The 13,454-nt window shown below is 49.9% G+C and overlaps 1 protein-coding gene across 2 annotated transcripts in view; it reads left to right on the top strand.

Moving 5' to 3' along the window:
- Positions 1-13,454, top strand: part of TEAD1 (TEA domain transcription factor 1) — a 264,897-nt gene that overhangs the window by 209,879 nt on the left and 41,564 nt on the right. For both annotated transcript variants that reach the window (XM_049649825.1, XM_049649818.1), the window contains 2 exons: positions 726-787; positions 2,407-2,531. In XM_049649825.1, coding sequence (XP_049505782.1) covers positions 726-787; positions 2,407-2,531 — 187 coding nt within the window. The remainder of the gene's footprint in view (positions 1-725; positions 788-2,406; positions 2,532-13,454) is intronic.

Here is a 13,454-nt window from a genome sequence, read left to right as displayed (position 1 = left end):
CGAGGCCAGTAGCAGCAAAGAGACTGCTTAAGTCCAGCTCACGGCCACCTTAAGTATTAGTGTCCAGCGGGAGACAGGGAGAGAGGCCCCGTCCCTTCATGGCTTTGGAGGGCAGAGCCCGGGGTCTTCCTGAGAAGTGCCTTCCTGAGAGAGGACGGTGGAGGCGATCCTATAGCCCAGCCCATGCTAGCTTTCCCGGTGGTAAGGGCAGCTAAGAGACCATCCTGCTTGAAGCGGGCCTTGTAAACTGGAAGCTGAGGGTGGTCTGGAGATAAAAACAGAAAGGAAATCCTGCCCACCTGTTCTCAAAAGAACTTGAGCTGTTTGGCCAAGAGAAGGAGCCTGAAGCACGTCCCAAACCTTGCCTGGGAGTGGTGACCCCTGACCTGGGTCGTGGCAGGGATGAGAAGAGAGGGTCCAGTAGATGTCACAGCATACAGGAATCGTGCTGGGGTCTCTCCAGCTTGTCCCACTGAAGCGGTGTGAGGCTTGATGGTTGGGTCCCCAGCACCATGCTGGCCCGTCTCAATCAGAGGGAGTCACCGTCTCTGTCTTGGCAGAGCTCTGCCTGGGCTGTGCTACCACCTGCAAGCAGGGAACCTTAATTGGGGGGTGGGGGGTGGCAGGTTGGGCCCCAGCACTGGGAGGCCAAGGCAAGACCTGGGGAGTAGAGTAGCCACTGCTATAGTCTTGATTTATGACTCTGTCCGCCCCTCCGCCCCCAGCGTCAAGCCCTTCGTGCAGCAGGCCTACCCCATCCAGCCAGCGGTCACAGCCCCCATTCCAGGTGAGTCTCCCAGCGGCTCCCTTGTGGAGAATGTCCCACGCAGCTGGCAGCCAGCCCGTCACACTGTGTTCCACGGCAGTGCAACCCCCACCCCCACCCCCCCACCCTGTAGGTCCGTGGGTGCCCCTCCCTCACCCCTACTCTCCTTAAGGCTGGAAGTCAGGAGGGTCATGGATGTGTCCAGTGCCCCCAGTCTCCGCCCAGGAGCTCTTCAGATGGGTTTTTACAGAAAAGGAAAGCCAGGGGCTTCTGGCTGGCTCAGTCAGTAGAGCATGTGACTCTTGATCTTGGGGTCATGAGTTCAAGTCCCACATTGGGCAGAGAATTTACTTAACAAAAAGAAAGGGAGAAAGATTTAGATATGTCAATTATATCTCAATTGCAAAGTGGGAAGAAAAAAAAAGAAAGAAAAGGGAAGCCCATCACTTTCGCCAAGACCCTGGGTCACCCTTGGAAGGGGAAGTTGTGGTGGTTCCTTCCTCATCATAAACAGGCTGGATTGGGCAGTCCACGTCTTGAGAGCAGATAGGGTTTATTTACCCTTCCTTATGTCAGTAGGTTTCAGTTCCTTGCACCCTTTCTTTAACGAAGAGTTTCCAGGGAAGGCTTGACCAGGAAACCCAAATCTTGCCGGCGTACCTGCCCCATCCCCCACCTGTGCGCCTGGAGTCACTCAGCTGAACTATCCCCAGATGGGACGTGTGTTCATGTGTTACCCTCTTTTCTGATGCCATGGAACATTCTGAGAGAGAGAGAGAGAATTCTGTAGTGCTCATGACCACAGTCTTAGGAAAAGAGATTGGGGGTTGGGGGGCGCCTGGGTGGCTCAGTTGGTTAAGCGTCCGACTCTTGATCTTGGCTCAGGTCATGATCTCCTGGTTCATGAGACTGAGTCCTGTGTTGGGAGGCTTCTGTCCACACCTGCTTGGGATTCTCTTTCTCCCTCTCTCTCTGCCCCTCCCCTGCTCTCGTGCTGTAAATAAATAAATAAATAAATAAATAAGGGATAGAGGAAGGAAGAAAGGAGGGAGGGAGGGAGGGAGGGAGAGGGAAGGAAGGAGTGAGGGAGGGAGAGAGGGAAGGAAGAAGGGAGGGAGAGAGGAAAGGAAGGAGGGAGGGAAGGAAGGAAGGAGGGAGGGAGGGAGGGAGAGAAGGAAGGAAGGAGGGAGGGAAGGAAGGAAGGAAGGAAGGAAGGAAGGAAGGAAGGAGGGAGGGAGGGAGGGAGGGAGGGAGGGAGGGAAGGAGGGAGATGAGCCAACACAAGAAGTGCCCGGTAGTCCCAGTGTCTCAGAGGATCTTTGCAGGATTCACCTGGGCTCTTTCAGCCTCTCTGGCCTTGGTCCCCAGCTGGGCCCCTTATCCAGGGTGAGGTGTCTTCCAACCCTTAAGCTGGGCTGAAGTTGGCCTTGAGAGGAGCCACATGACCATTGTGCCTCCGGGGTCCTTGGCCAGAACCCCACCACCGCCTGACTTAATTCTACCCCTGGACTCTGGAGGAGGGGGACTGTTGGCCTTTCCTCCCGGCTCAGCTGTTGTGCAGGGCCCTGCCCCAGTATTGGCACGAGACCCAAGGGGACGAGGCTCACAGCCTCCTTTAGAGGTGACGATTGGTCTTTCAGGTTTTGAGCCTGCGTCAGCCCCAGCTCCCTCAGTCCCAGCTTGGCAGGGCCGCTCCATCGGCACAACCAAACTTCGCCTGGTGGAATTCTCAGCCTTCCTCGAACAGCAGCGAGACCCAGACTCGGTGAGTGTACTGCGAGGTGTGCCTTGAATCCCATCCTGTTCACCTTCTCCCGCCTCTGCCTTCCTTCTCCTTTCCCCCTGCCTCATGCCTGACAAACAACCTGCATGTAAACGGGCCTGTGGGAGATGAGCCAGGCCGACTTCCAATTAAGTAGAAAGGTATTTGTGTTGACAAATAGGTAGAATTTTAGAGCCAAATGCTCTGTGCCTCAAACTCCAGGGAAGGCTGGAGCTGGAAGGGAAAGGCCTTAATAGGCTCTTGTGTTTAATAAAACGTAACAGTAGGTGGCAGTTACTGAACCCTGACATGTGGCTGGCACTGTGCAAAGCTGTTTATATACATGGTCACTTTTTATCCCCACAAAAACCCTACAAGGGCGGGTACCATCTGACAGATGAGGAAACAGAGAGATTAACCTCTCAAAAGTCACACAGGTAATACCTGTTAGATGCGAGATTCCAATTCCTGTCTTTAAAACTCAAGCCTAAGCATTTAGCTTAGTTATTCTATACTGTCTTTGCTTGTTTTCTCAAGATAGCAAGTGGTTCTCTTCTTAAGGAGAAGTAACAAGATGGTATTTTAGCAGTTTGATACAGAACGCGTTGCATTATAATATAAATACCAGTCACAATGGCATCTGGACTCTGTGTGTCATTTTCTTCTTTTCTGTCTTCACCACCCCATCCAGCACCCGCCATACCATTGTTTCTCAGCCTGCGCCATCATTTCCCATACATATGTGAGCCTCCCTTCTTTCCTACCCGATGAGCCCCAGACCCTTCCTTCACTCCCACTCCTTGGCTGTAAGAATGAGCATTGCATCTGTGTGTGGGTGAGCCCACGGCAAAAATGCAGGAATCAGGAGGTTTGTCTTCGGGATCCTCACCAACTTCTTTCCGCACACTCTATCTCACCCTCCCCCCACCCCCCGCCCCAGCCCCAATCTCGGGCTCCCAACGCCCAGAGGTCCCAGGCTCCCTGTGAGTTCACCGCCTTGCTGTCATTCCCTCGTCAGCAGAAAGTATCACGGGTGAGTTCACCATCCATCGTAAATACCAGCACATGGAACGATTGGAGGTGACCTCTCCGGGGTGTTTGTACTTGAGCTCAGTGGAGAGCCTCTGATGGTGGCATCAGGGAGACACCGCGAGCCATCACCAGAGTGGAGACCTAGGGGGAGCCTGTGTGTGGACCGCTGACACTTCTGTCTACAAATTGTGAACTCTGGGAGCTGGTAGTAAAATAGAGCCTGCTCCAAAACTAGGGGAAGAAAATGAAGAAAGGGATGTAAAGTAAATCATTGGGCCCATTGAGGCAAGTTACTGGGGCCAGGGAGGGAAGGGCCAGCTGGATCGCTCTTCTTACGTGGCTGAGCGGTTTTATAAGAAGGGTGGTGGCGATGGCTTAAAATCTTTCTCTGTGAGAGGCACTGAGATGAACAAACATGAAGATTATCCTCCTGATTCTTTGTTTCTTCTTCTTTCTGGAAAGTACAGAGGATTCTTTGGCCAAAGTCTGGGTTTCGGCCCAGGAATGCTTTTCACTTTGCATCACGTGTGTTTGTATGGCACCTGGTTCCTTACAGAGTACGCTGTAATCGATTATTTCATTCTGTCCCCATAGGGCCCCATGACTAAATTGTTTGCCCTATTTTACAGATGAAGAAACCGGGCCCAGACAATGTTAAGACAACTTAAGATGTTTAGCAAATAAGCAGAGGGATCAGGAGCCCAAATCTATTCCGTTATACTCTTTTGACTACCGTAAACCATCCCCAGTTTTGAAGTTCTCTCTCTTCAGTACACATATCTCCTGTGTGGCAAATCTCTCTCTTTGCATGTGACCATTTTTTAAGGACCAGAACTCCGATGCACTGGGAAGCAAAAGTCCCAAGATGGTAGTTGTTTTCCCTGGTTAAAACACGATAGAATGTTTTATCGCAATAAAAAAATTTTTTTTTAATGAAAATGCTTATGGCAGCCCCGTCTTGTGACTGTCCTCTCCAATCATGGACCCATTAGGGCCCGGAATCTCTAGTCTCTCTTTTTGTTGTTGTTAGTGTTGATTTGGCTTCACGTTGTGAATCCCTAGATTCCTTCAGTCCAATCTGTAAACATTTACGAGCACCTGCGCATGCATGCACGGGTGCAACATCTAATGGGGGGACACACACAAAGCACCACCCACTCATGAAGAGGTCATTGTGAAGTATGGTGGGGTTTCAGAAGGAAGAGCATCGAATGCCACGAGCGATTAACGGCACAGGGCAGACTCCCTTGAGGAAGTAACCTTAGGTAGAGGATTGATCTAGCCCGAGGAAGAATAAGGGAGAAGAACATTCCAGACGTAATGACTCTGAGTATATAAAGGAGTAAGTGAAAGTTGGTAAACAGTTTTGTAAAGGCAGGACCCACCACCTCCTTGGAATACAGTCCAGAGATAAGTGTTTCGTACATGTTTAGGATTACACATGATAATCCGACTGGTTCGACTGGATTTGGCCTTTTACCGATGGAGGAAAAGGTTTGGCTCTAAAGACTGGACTTTAGCACATGACTTCAGAGGCCCCGAAATAAATGCAAGGCCTGGCGTGAGTCAACACCCTTGGGCCTCTTGAGAACATAATTATATTTTAAGGGGACACGAGTTGGGGACTGAAAGAAATTGGAATTCATTCAACAGCTACGTTTTAAACACTAACTACATGCCAGACACTGTTTCAGGTGTTAGGGATTCAACAGCAGAGGAAGCTAATCCCCATTGTCATAGAGGCTGTGTTCTAGAGAAGACAAACCAGAAGTGCATACACACACACACACACACACACACACACACACCCATGTGGAGTGATGTTGGTGCTGAAGTGAATATAACAGTCTTTCACAGTGTGAAAATTACTCGTCCTTTAGATTAAAAAAGTATAATTTCTGAAAATAATAATACCATCTAATACATATGTTGGTGTTGCTGGCTTGTGTCATGATTTTAAAAGTATGTCTGTCAGTGCCAACCAAAGCTGTATCACTGTTGTGAAATTATGTCGTTTCCTTTGTAAACACCAGTCTCACTTTTGATGTGGCTCCTCACATTCCTGGGTTCTGGACCCTTAGTTTGCAGGGGTACACAAATGGATTTAATGTGTACAAGTGAATACACGGGGGATTGTGAATAGTAGCATATGGGTTAATTTTAGGAGAAACGTGAGGGCTTGAAGGATGAGTCTTACCAAAGGAGGAAGCAGGGGAACCTTGGGAGAACAAGGTGACTAATTGAAATTTGGGGGGGAGAATTAACAAAACTATTTAAAGCTGAGTGAGAGGGTCTCAAGCACCAGCTTCTCAGATTACATAATGTGTACTTTATTTTGCAACTACAGAGCGCTAGGGTGCTGTTACAATGAATGTAACACTTCGGGCCCAAGGTCACACTGAAAAACGTGGAGCTTGTGGATGGTTTCTTTGGCTCTCAGACTTTCTGTGCTTCTCGGGCTTTAATTTTACTGTATTTTTGTTCCAACTCTAGGAAATTGTAAAGCCATCTAAAAGAAACTCAACTGGTATCTTTTAACAATTTGGGATGTATACAGTGTTTAGAATTTAACATTAGACACGTACACACATACAGATGTGCCCCCACCCCCCCACTTCTTTCTCAGGGCTCAGGCTCCTTGGAGTCACGGGCTTATAGGCAGTGGTGACAAAAGGCAAACAAATAAATGAATGCCCTGCGTCTTGTGCTGTTTTTCACTAGTGATTTCTTTCATCTTTATCACAGCCCTGTGAGGTTGGTAATTCTATTCCTTTTTATAGAAGAGGCCTGGAGAGATAGCTGGTTTAAGGGTGGCCGTGGCCAGCGTTGAACCCTGCCGGTACTCTCCCCCAGGAGGAGATGAGGCACGAACACACACTTGTGTAGCAACAGAGGCAAGAGGAGAACCTGGTTTGCCACATCCCCAGTCTAGGGCGGCCTCCCTGGTACCAGCTCTTCTGGAAAGTCACTCTTTGGCGCACTACGCGCATCACCACTGCCGCCGCTGAAGACTTCTTCCTGACTGCCATCCCCGGCGATACTGGCTGCTGGTAATATTCCGCAGTACAGTAGAGGCAGTGGCCGACACAGTGCATCATTTTATTTAATCCTGTGACACAGCCTGCCCCATGTTAGGCAGTCACTTGACATTGGACACGGGATGGAGGTCCAGGCCTGCTGACTCTGCAGCCGGAGACGATGACCAAAGAGCTGCAAGATCCACTTGTATCTTCATTTTGTAGTCCGTAGCTCCGCGAAATCTGTGAGAAGCGAAGGAAGAGTAATCCGGGCGGCGAGCGCCCCCTGCTGGCTCTGCATCGTGTACAAACCAGACGGCAGCATTTCCCCAAATCGGTGGTTGTTTATATTGGTGGAAAACCAGCAAGTCAGTCCCTCTGTTACCTTTGGCTCCACTTGAAGCTAAGAGAAAAACAGCAGAGGGTGAAGAAAGGGAGGAAGAATCGAAACGACAAAGACTATTTTAGAAGTGGTTAGTAATGCTTGAAAATGCACTCTTCTGCATGATTTCACTGTTGCGTATCAAAGGACTTCCGAGTGTTAAGTGCAAGATCCTCCACCCAGGGTGGGCTGTTTAGAAGCACCTTGCCTGAAATCTGGCCGAGGGAGCCAGCTGCTCCTTTAGGCGGATGAAAACCTGGGCTCACCGTCTGTGCGCGGGGAGTGGTTTTTCCTGATAAAGCCTAGCCAACTTCCTCCATTCCCTACCCTGGGACGCGGCAGGTTCCTCCAGCCCTCCTGCAGCCCGGGCCACATCCGGCCCCACAGCTGGCAGCCCCCCACTGGTTCAGACTTCCCAGGCACAGGATTGTTCTGGATGCCAGGGCAAGCAGCACCATATGCAGGAAGAGAGTGTGTGAGTTTACTTAGGTAGGAGTTAATACAGCCAGAGAAGGGAAGGCGGTGGATTGGAGAAGGAGGGACAATGAGAGTATTCTCTTTTGGTTGGGAAGCAGCATTGCTTTGCAGAAAAAGGAGGGGAGCTCTGTGACGGGTACAGGTTTTTCCCTGAACAGGGAAAGCACACCTCGACTCACTATAGCAGCGATGACTGTTGCTGGCACTGACTGAGCTGTTTTAAAAGCACCGTATGCCAAGTATGTTGACATGGATACTGTTCTTCTCTCCAGTCTGTCAGTAAAGGAACAGAGGCTCAGAAACACGAGGGTACGTTATCAAGATCCATCAGCAGGAAGTGGCCATGCCAAGGTTTGGCTCCAGTCGGTGTTCTTAACCACCTCACTGTACCTTTGAAGAAATAAAGAAATTACTCAAACAGAAAGACCGCTGCCTTCCAAACTGTGAGCTCCCTAAGCACAGGCTGGATGTAAACAGTGCCCTTCACCTTGGGTAGAGAGTTGGGCTGGGTCTCCCCCGAGCTCCTTTTCCAACCTGGGACACCACGGTTCTTCTCAGGATTTGGGGCAAAGGAGTAAAAGAGGGAAAGAAGATTGCCACCTGGACTTTAGAACACATCTCCCATCATGCTGTAGTGGCAACATGTGTATTCTGGTGGAACGAGAAGGCTCTATCTGAATTCTTACCAGCTGTGTGAGATTGGGGACCAGTGGACTCAGCCTGACTCCAGTCTGTTCATGGACATAATGGTCTTCACTGTATTGCTGTGACAGTGAACGTGAGTAGGATCCCTGGACATGTCGACAATTCCACAAATCTACTTAAGACCTGAGCGCCTTGTAGTAATGTAGCAGGAAGTTGGGCCAGAGACAAGGAAGCGACCAGGCTCGAGAGGCTATGCTCACCAGGTGGTTTGGATCCTGTTGAAATTCAGCGGGGAGCCAGAATGATTTTTGTTTTAATTTTCTTTAATGTTTATTTATTTTTGAGAGACAGAGACAGAGCATGAGTGAGGGAGGGGCAGAGAGCAAGGGAGACACAGAATCCAAAGCAGGCTCCGGGCTCTGAGCTTGTCAGCACAGACCCCGACACGGGGCTCGAACTCACAAACCATGAAGTCACGACCTGAGCCGAAGTCCGACACTTAACTGACTGAGACACCCAGGCGCCCCATAGCATGATTTTTTTTTAATTAATTATGATTAATTATGATTTGAATACATACACACAGCCCCAAATCTATAAGCATAAAAGAATGGAGGGAGACTTCCCGTCCTTCTAATGCCTATCCTACCCCAAGTAGGTAACCACTGTTACTCTATTGTTGTGAGTCCTCCCAGAGATTTTAATACATATACTGGGTAATGTGAATATCCTCACTCCTCTTTTGAAAGACAAGATGTGGTCGGATGTGTGTTCCAGGAGAATGACCTTGGCAATTGGTTAGAAAGCAGGCTGGGGGAGAGGAGTGACTTTCCAGTCCAGGTAATGTGGCAAGGACCAAACCAAGGCAGTGGCCTGGACATGCCCAGGGGGATACAAAACAGAGAATGTCAGAGGGGAGCGACATCGTGTTGATAAAATTAAAAGGCCTTGGGGATTAATTAGCTGTGGGAGGAAGAGCATAATGGGATGACTGTGTTTTTGAGACCAGGGATGGCGCTGTAATTTGAAGAGCCGTGGAACAGAGAAGAAAGCAGGATTGCTAGGAGCTGGCCAGTCTGCTAATGCTCTTGCTTCTTGTCAAAATGAACTTGGCTGGAGTGGGTATTGGAAACAGAGAACCTCAGCGTCCTTAGGTAGTTGAGCCTAGTAATCAGCTTCTAGATGGCGTGGCCAGATATTTGAAGTTTGTCTGAATCCAAAGCCCATGGTTTAAGGAGGTTGAGGAAATGTAGAAGCAGTAACCACCATTCAGGGAGATCTTATGTTCTAAGCATTCTTCCGTGCATTTCCTCGCAGCGTGACATGGAGGGGACCGGGACTGGGACGATCTTGCGAGGACAAGGATGTGCACCCCAGCCCCACCCCTCCGGGGGGCCCACCTACAGTTCTGCAGGTTACCCCGCAGATAACCTTATTCTTTTCCACGAAGACAGGTGGTCACTGTGGCCCCAGGAGCAATTTAATTTTCGTATTTTTATAGCTCCTTTCAACGGCCTAAATTCACAGATCAACGAAAATTCCTTGGTTGGATCACAGATCCTGGTTTTGGTTTGGAAAATGTGACCGGTGCAGCTCGAAGGACATGTACCATTGATGAGGCCTGTGGCAAAAAGAAAGGCAGGTGGTTTGGATGGGGAGTCGATTGGAAAAATAAAGGAATGAGCTCCGAAGCAAGGTTAAAACTCCACGGACTGCCAGGAGAATCCCTGCCTGTATCACGGGCAGGGTGAAGACTTAGGGCAGGGTTTCTCTGGAGGAGTTTCTAGGCCCTGCGGTGGCTATTGAGGCAGCGCTTCATCTCAGAATGGGGTCGTGCATTCACAGGAAACGGCTGTTTGGCCAGATCCAGTTGCCAGTCCTTCAGGAGAGAGGCTCCTCCTTGCACCCCAGTTCGTGGCGTGGCAGGTGGATCTCATGAACAGCAGACCTGCCTACCAGCACCTTTTCCTAAACTTGTTTAGGAAGCAGCTCCCTGTGGCTCACACAGAACTGTCCTGTTTACTGTTTCGTTTGCCCTTCACACTGACCCCTGGAGAAGAGCCAGCCAGGTGTCATCTGCGTTCAGATGAGGGAGTCAAGACTCAGAAAGGTTAAGCAACTTGCCCCAGGCCACACCGCTCAGCAACGCCAAAGCCCGGCTTCTAATCCCTGTGTTGTTAATGGACGCCCCACGTGCTTGGAATAAATGGTCAGAGCGCACATTTGGCCTTCCCGGTTCTCCAAGGGAGGCTACAGCTGGTCCGACGGTTGGCTGCGCCCAGTGTTTAAATGCTTCTCCCCCCAGGTTTTTCTGGAAGGACACAAGTGAGGCGGTGTTCCTGGGTGACAGCTCAGTGTGGTGTGCTGTGGTTTCCCCCGCTCTGTCTTGCGTGCTGCCCGGCGGTCCCCGCTGCCCATCCTCACCCAGCTGTACCCTCTCACAGCGGTGGGTGGTTTACCCTCGTGTGGGAGCTGCGCTGGGCACTCGCCATCCTTTTTCATTGCCATTGGGGGATGAGGCAATTGAAAGCATCTGGAAATCTGGGTTTTATGGACGTTTCACAGAGGCCCGGCCAGGCTCCCATCTGCTTTCCGGGGCGGGTCAGCTCCCCACGCCCGCCTCCTGCCCGGTTGCCGTCCCCGCGCACGGCCCACGGGCCTTTGCAGCTGCACCTCTGCGGGGAAGACCCGCTTCTCTCTGAGAAAGCAGCAGCCCCTCTCTAAACGTGGTGGTGGAAATGGGAGGCAGGGCCGAGGGGGTGCATCCTGGTGTGAGATCTGGGCAGGAAAGACCCAACTTGCTCCTTAGTCTTTGCTCTCAAGTGCTGTTTGTTTCTGAGAAGGGCACAGGGCAGGGGACGAAGCCAAGTAGCCAGGATAGGGCTGGTGCCTCTGAGCCCTTAGCTGAGGAGAGGCCCTACCGGAGTTCGAGCCCGGCCAAGCCCTGCCCGTCCCCCCACTGCCTCCAGGCGCTGAATGTGCAGGTCATTCTGGTTGGCTCGGCCCTACAGCCACTCCCTGCAGGGCCCAGGGGTTATCGCAGGTTGCCCAGGCTGCCCTGGGGGAGGGGTGTCTGGACAGAGCCCAGGCAGGCGAGGGACAGGAAGCAAAGGTAGGTGATTTGTCCCTGTTCTGTTCCAACTTGTACATTAGCATCCCTTGACATGAGTTATTCATCTTGGTTTCTTTAAATTCCTAAGTGGATTATGATTTTTCTGGTGGTATTATTTGACAGCAGTCATTTTTCAAGGTTTTACTACGTTCTTCAAATACTTGGAATTTTTGAAACAAGTTTAGGAAAAGACCGCCATCTTTATGTCGGACGGTGTAGTGCAGCTCTGGGCGTGTCTGAGGAAGCGGCACCAAGGCCTAGGGCCAGGGGTTTTCTCTCCCCCTTTTCACAAAAAGGGAACTGCCTCATCAGAGGTCCCTGAAATAGAATCCGGTAGCAGTTCTTTTTTCAAAAAGGAGAAAAAGTCAAAATCAAACCCGAGTGGCCACTTTGGGGAGTCTGGTTTATCTCATCTGTGGTGATGGGCACTTTCAAGGACAGGTTCTGCGCGCTTCAGAGAGCGGACACTGACCAGTCTGAAGGATAATAACAAGTTATGTGTAAGCACAGCACTATGTATTTCCCACACATTATCTGCTTTAACCCTTGTGATGCTCCTTCAAGGTGGGTTCTCTGCTTCTCCCACGTTCCACATGTGGAAGCTGTCCCAGAGGGCTGGACCCCACCCCCCATCCCCAGTGACCCCCACCAGGAAGTGGCACCCGCGCCAGATTTGGCCACAGACCCTGACTGACTCCAGAGTTCGGGCCCTCGGGGCTCCCTCTGCAGCCTCCCCAAGCAGCAGAGAGGAGAGGAGAGCCGGGAGCAAGATAGAAAGTGACTTCACAACAGATTTGGGAGAGGAGGAAAAGTCCTTTGTTAAACGCCCAGGGTAGCTAAGCCCAGGGTAGCTAAATAACCCGTTGCAAGTTAGCTTTGTTGAGTTTTTAGGGTAACATTCACCTTTGTCACTGTTTATACTGCTGTGAAGAATGGCTAGAGGGATTGTAATGACAAAAAGAGAAAATGAGCATGTTCCCAAGTCAAAAGAAATCTGTGTATTAAGGTTGTGTCAGGGGCTGCCGAGCTGTGAGACCTCCTTGATCCAGGTGGGACTTTGCTGGTGCAACATTGGTGTTTTTGGTGAACCGTCCAGGCAGACAAGGGTGCCTGTTTCTGCTCGGTCATTCTGAGGAGTTGAGCCATAGGAAGGCTCTGTGATCTGACCAAGTTCCTTTTGAGTCCAGGGAACTGTGGCCAACTAGAATAAACATCCTGAAGCACAAGTCTTAATATTTTTGTTTCCGTTTATAGTTCTTTCTCTTCCTCAAAAAAACTCCATGATGTTCCAAGATAGTTTCTGATTGGCTGTTTATTTAATTTAATAAAGTCATATGTGTGCTTTGTATATAAGCCAAATTGAACCAGACTCAGCCTATAAAGAAAAGCAGTGGTCCTCTGTCCCATGTCTTCCCACCTCCTGGTCCTTCTTCTTAGGGACAGGCACTTATAAAGCCTTTCAGCTATTTCTTTGTATGTTACTGCCGTATTCCCAAATAACATGATCATACTGTATATCTCAATCCATCAATTTTGGACATTTTTTGTTGACTTCTCGCTATGGAAGACCACAACTTAGCTCTCTAAATAAATTTAGCACTTTTTTCCTGCCCATCCCCCAGTGTGGTTACGTCACAATTTTTGGTTTGGTTAACACTCAGCATTTGTATCACAAGCCTGTAAATTTTACATACAGCATGGTTAATGTGTGATGTGTTAGAACCATTTTCTTGATTGTAAACATTTTTTCCTGGGATTTGTCATTGCCTCTTTTTTTTTTTAATTCAGTTTTTACATGCCCATACAAGTTCATCCTCAACGTTTCTAACAGAGTTCTCATACTCTTCTCCAGATGGTCGCATAAGTCAGGGGATCTTTCAAGTCCATTGTCCCCTTGGTGGCACCCCTCTGGCTCTCCATCCACCCTGGACCAGCTGCCGTCCAGGTCAGGGGCCCAGCTGCTAGCCTGTGCATTCTCTTACCCCTCTTCTGGATTAGGGCCCCATCTCCCTCTTGTGATTTATTCCCTCATTTTGTGAAAACATCCTCCGGCAGCTAGCTGGAATAGTTGGAGCCAGGGCTAATTTTCTGAAACCTTTACAAACCTGAGTGTGTTCAACTCTCACTCAGACGTGATGGATAACTTGTTTCTCATCTTGGTTCCCAACTTAGACTCGTGAACCCTTATTCACATCCCGTGAGTTCCACCTCTGTTCTCCTTGCTCATGAGTAACGCTGTATGGTTAGTGCTGGAGAATAGT

Source organism: Panthera uncia, chromosome D1, assembly GCF_023721935.1.
Source record: "Panthera uncia isolate 11264 chromosome D1, Puncia_PCG_1.0, whole genome shotgun sequence".
Classification (NCBI taxonomy): Eukaryota; Metazoa; Chordata; class Mammalia; order Carnivora; family Felidae; genus Panthera; species Panthera uncia.
This window is presented reverse-complemented; position numbering and strand designations above follow the sequence as displayed.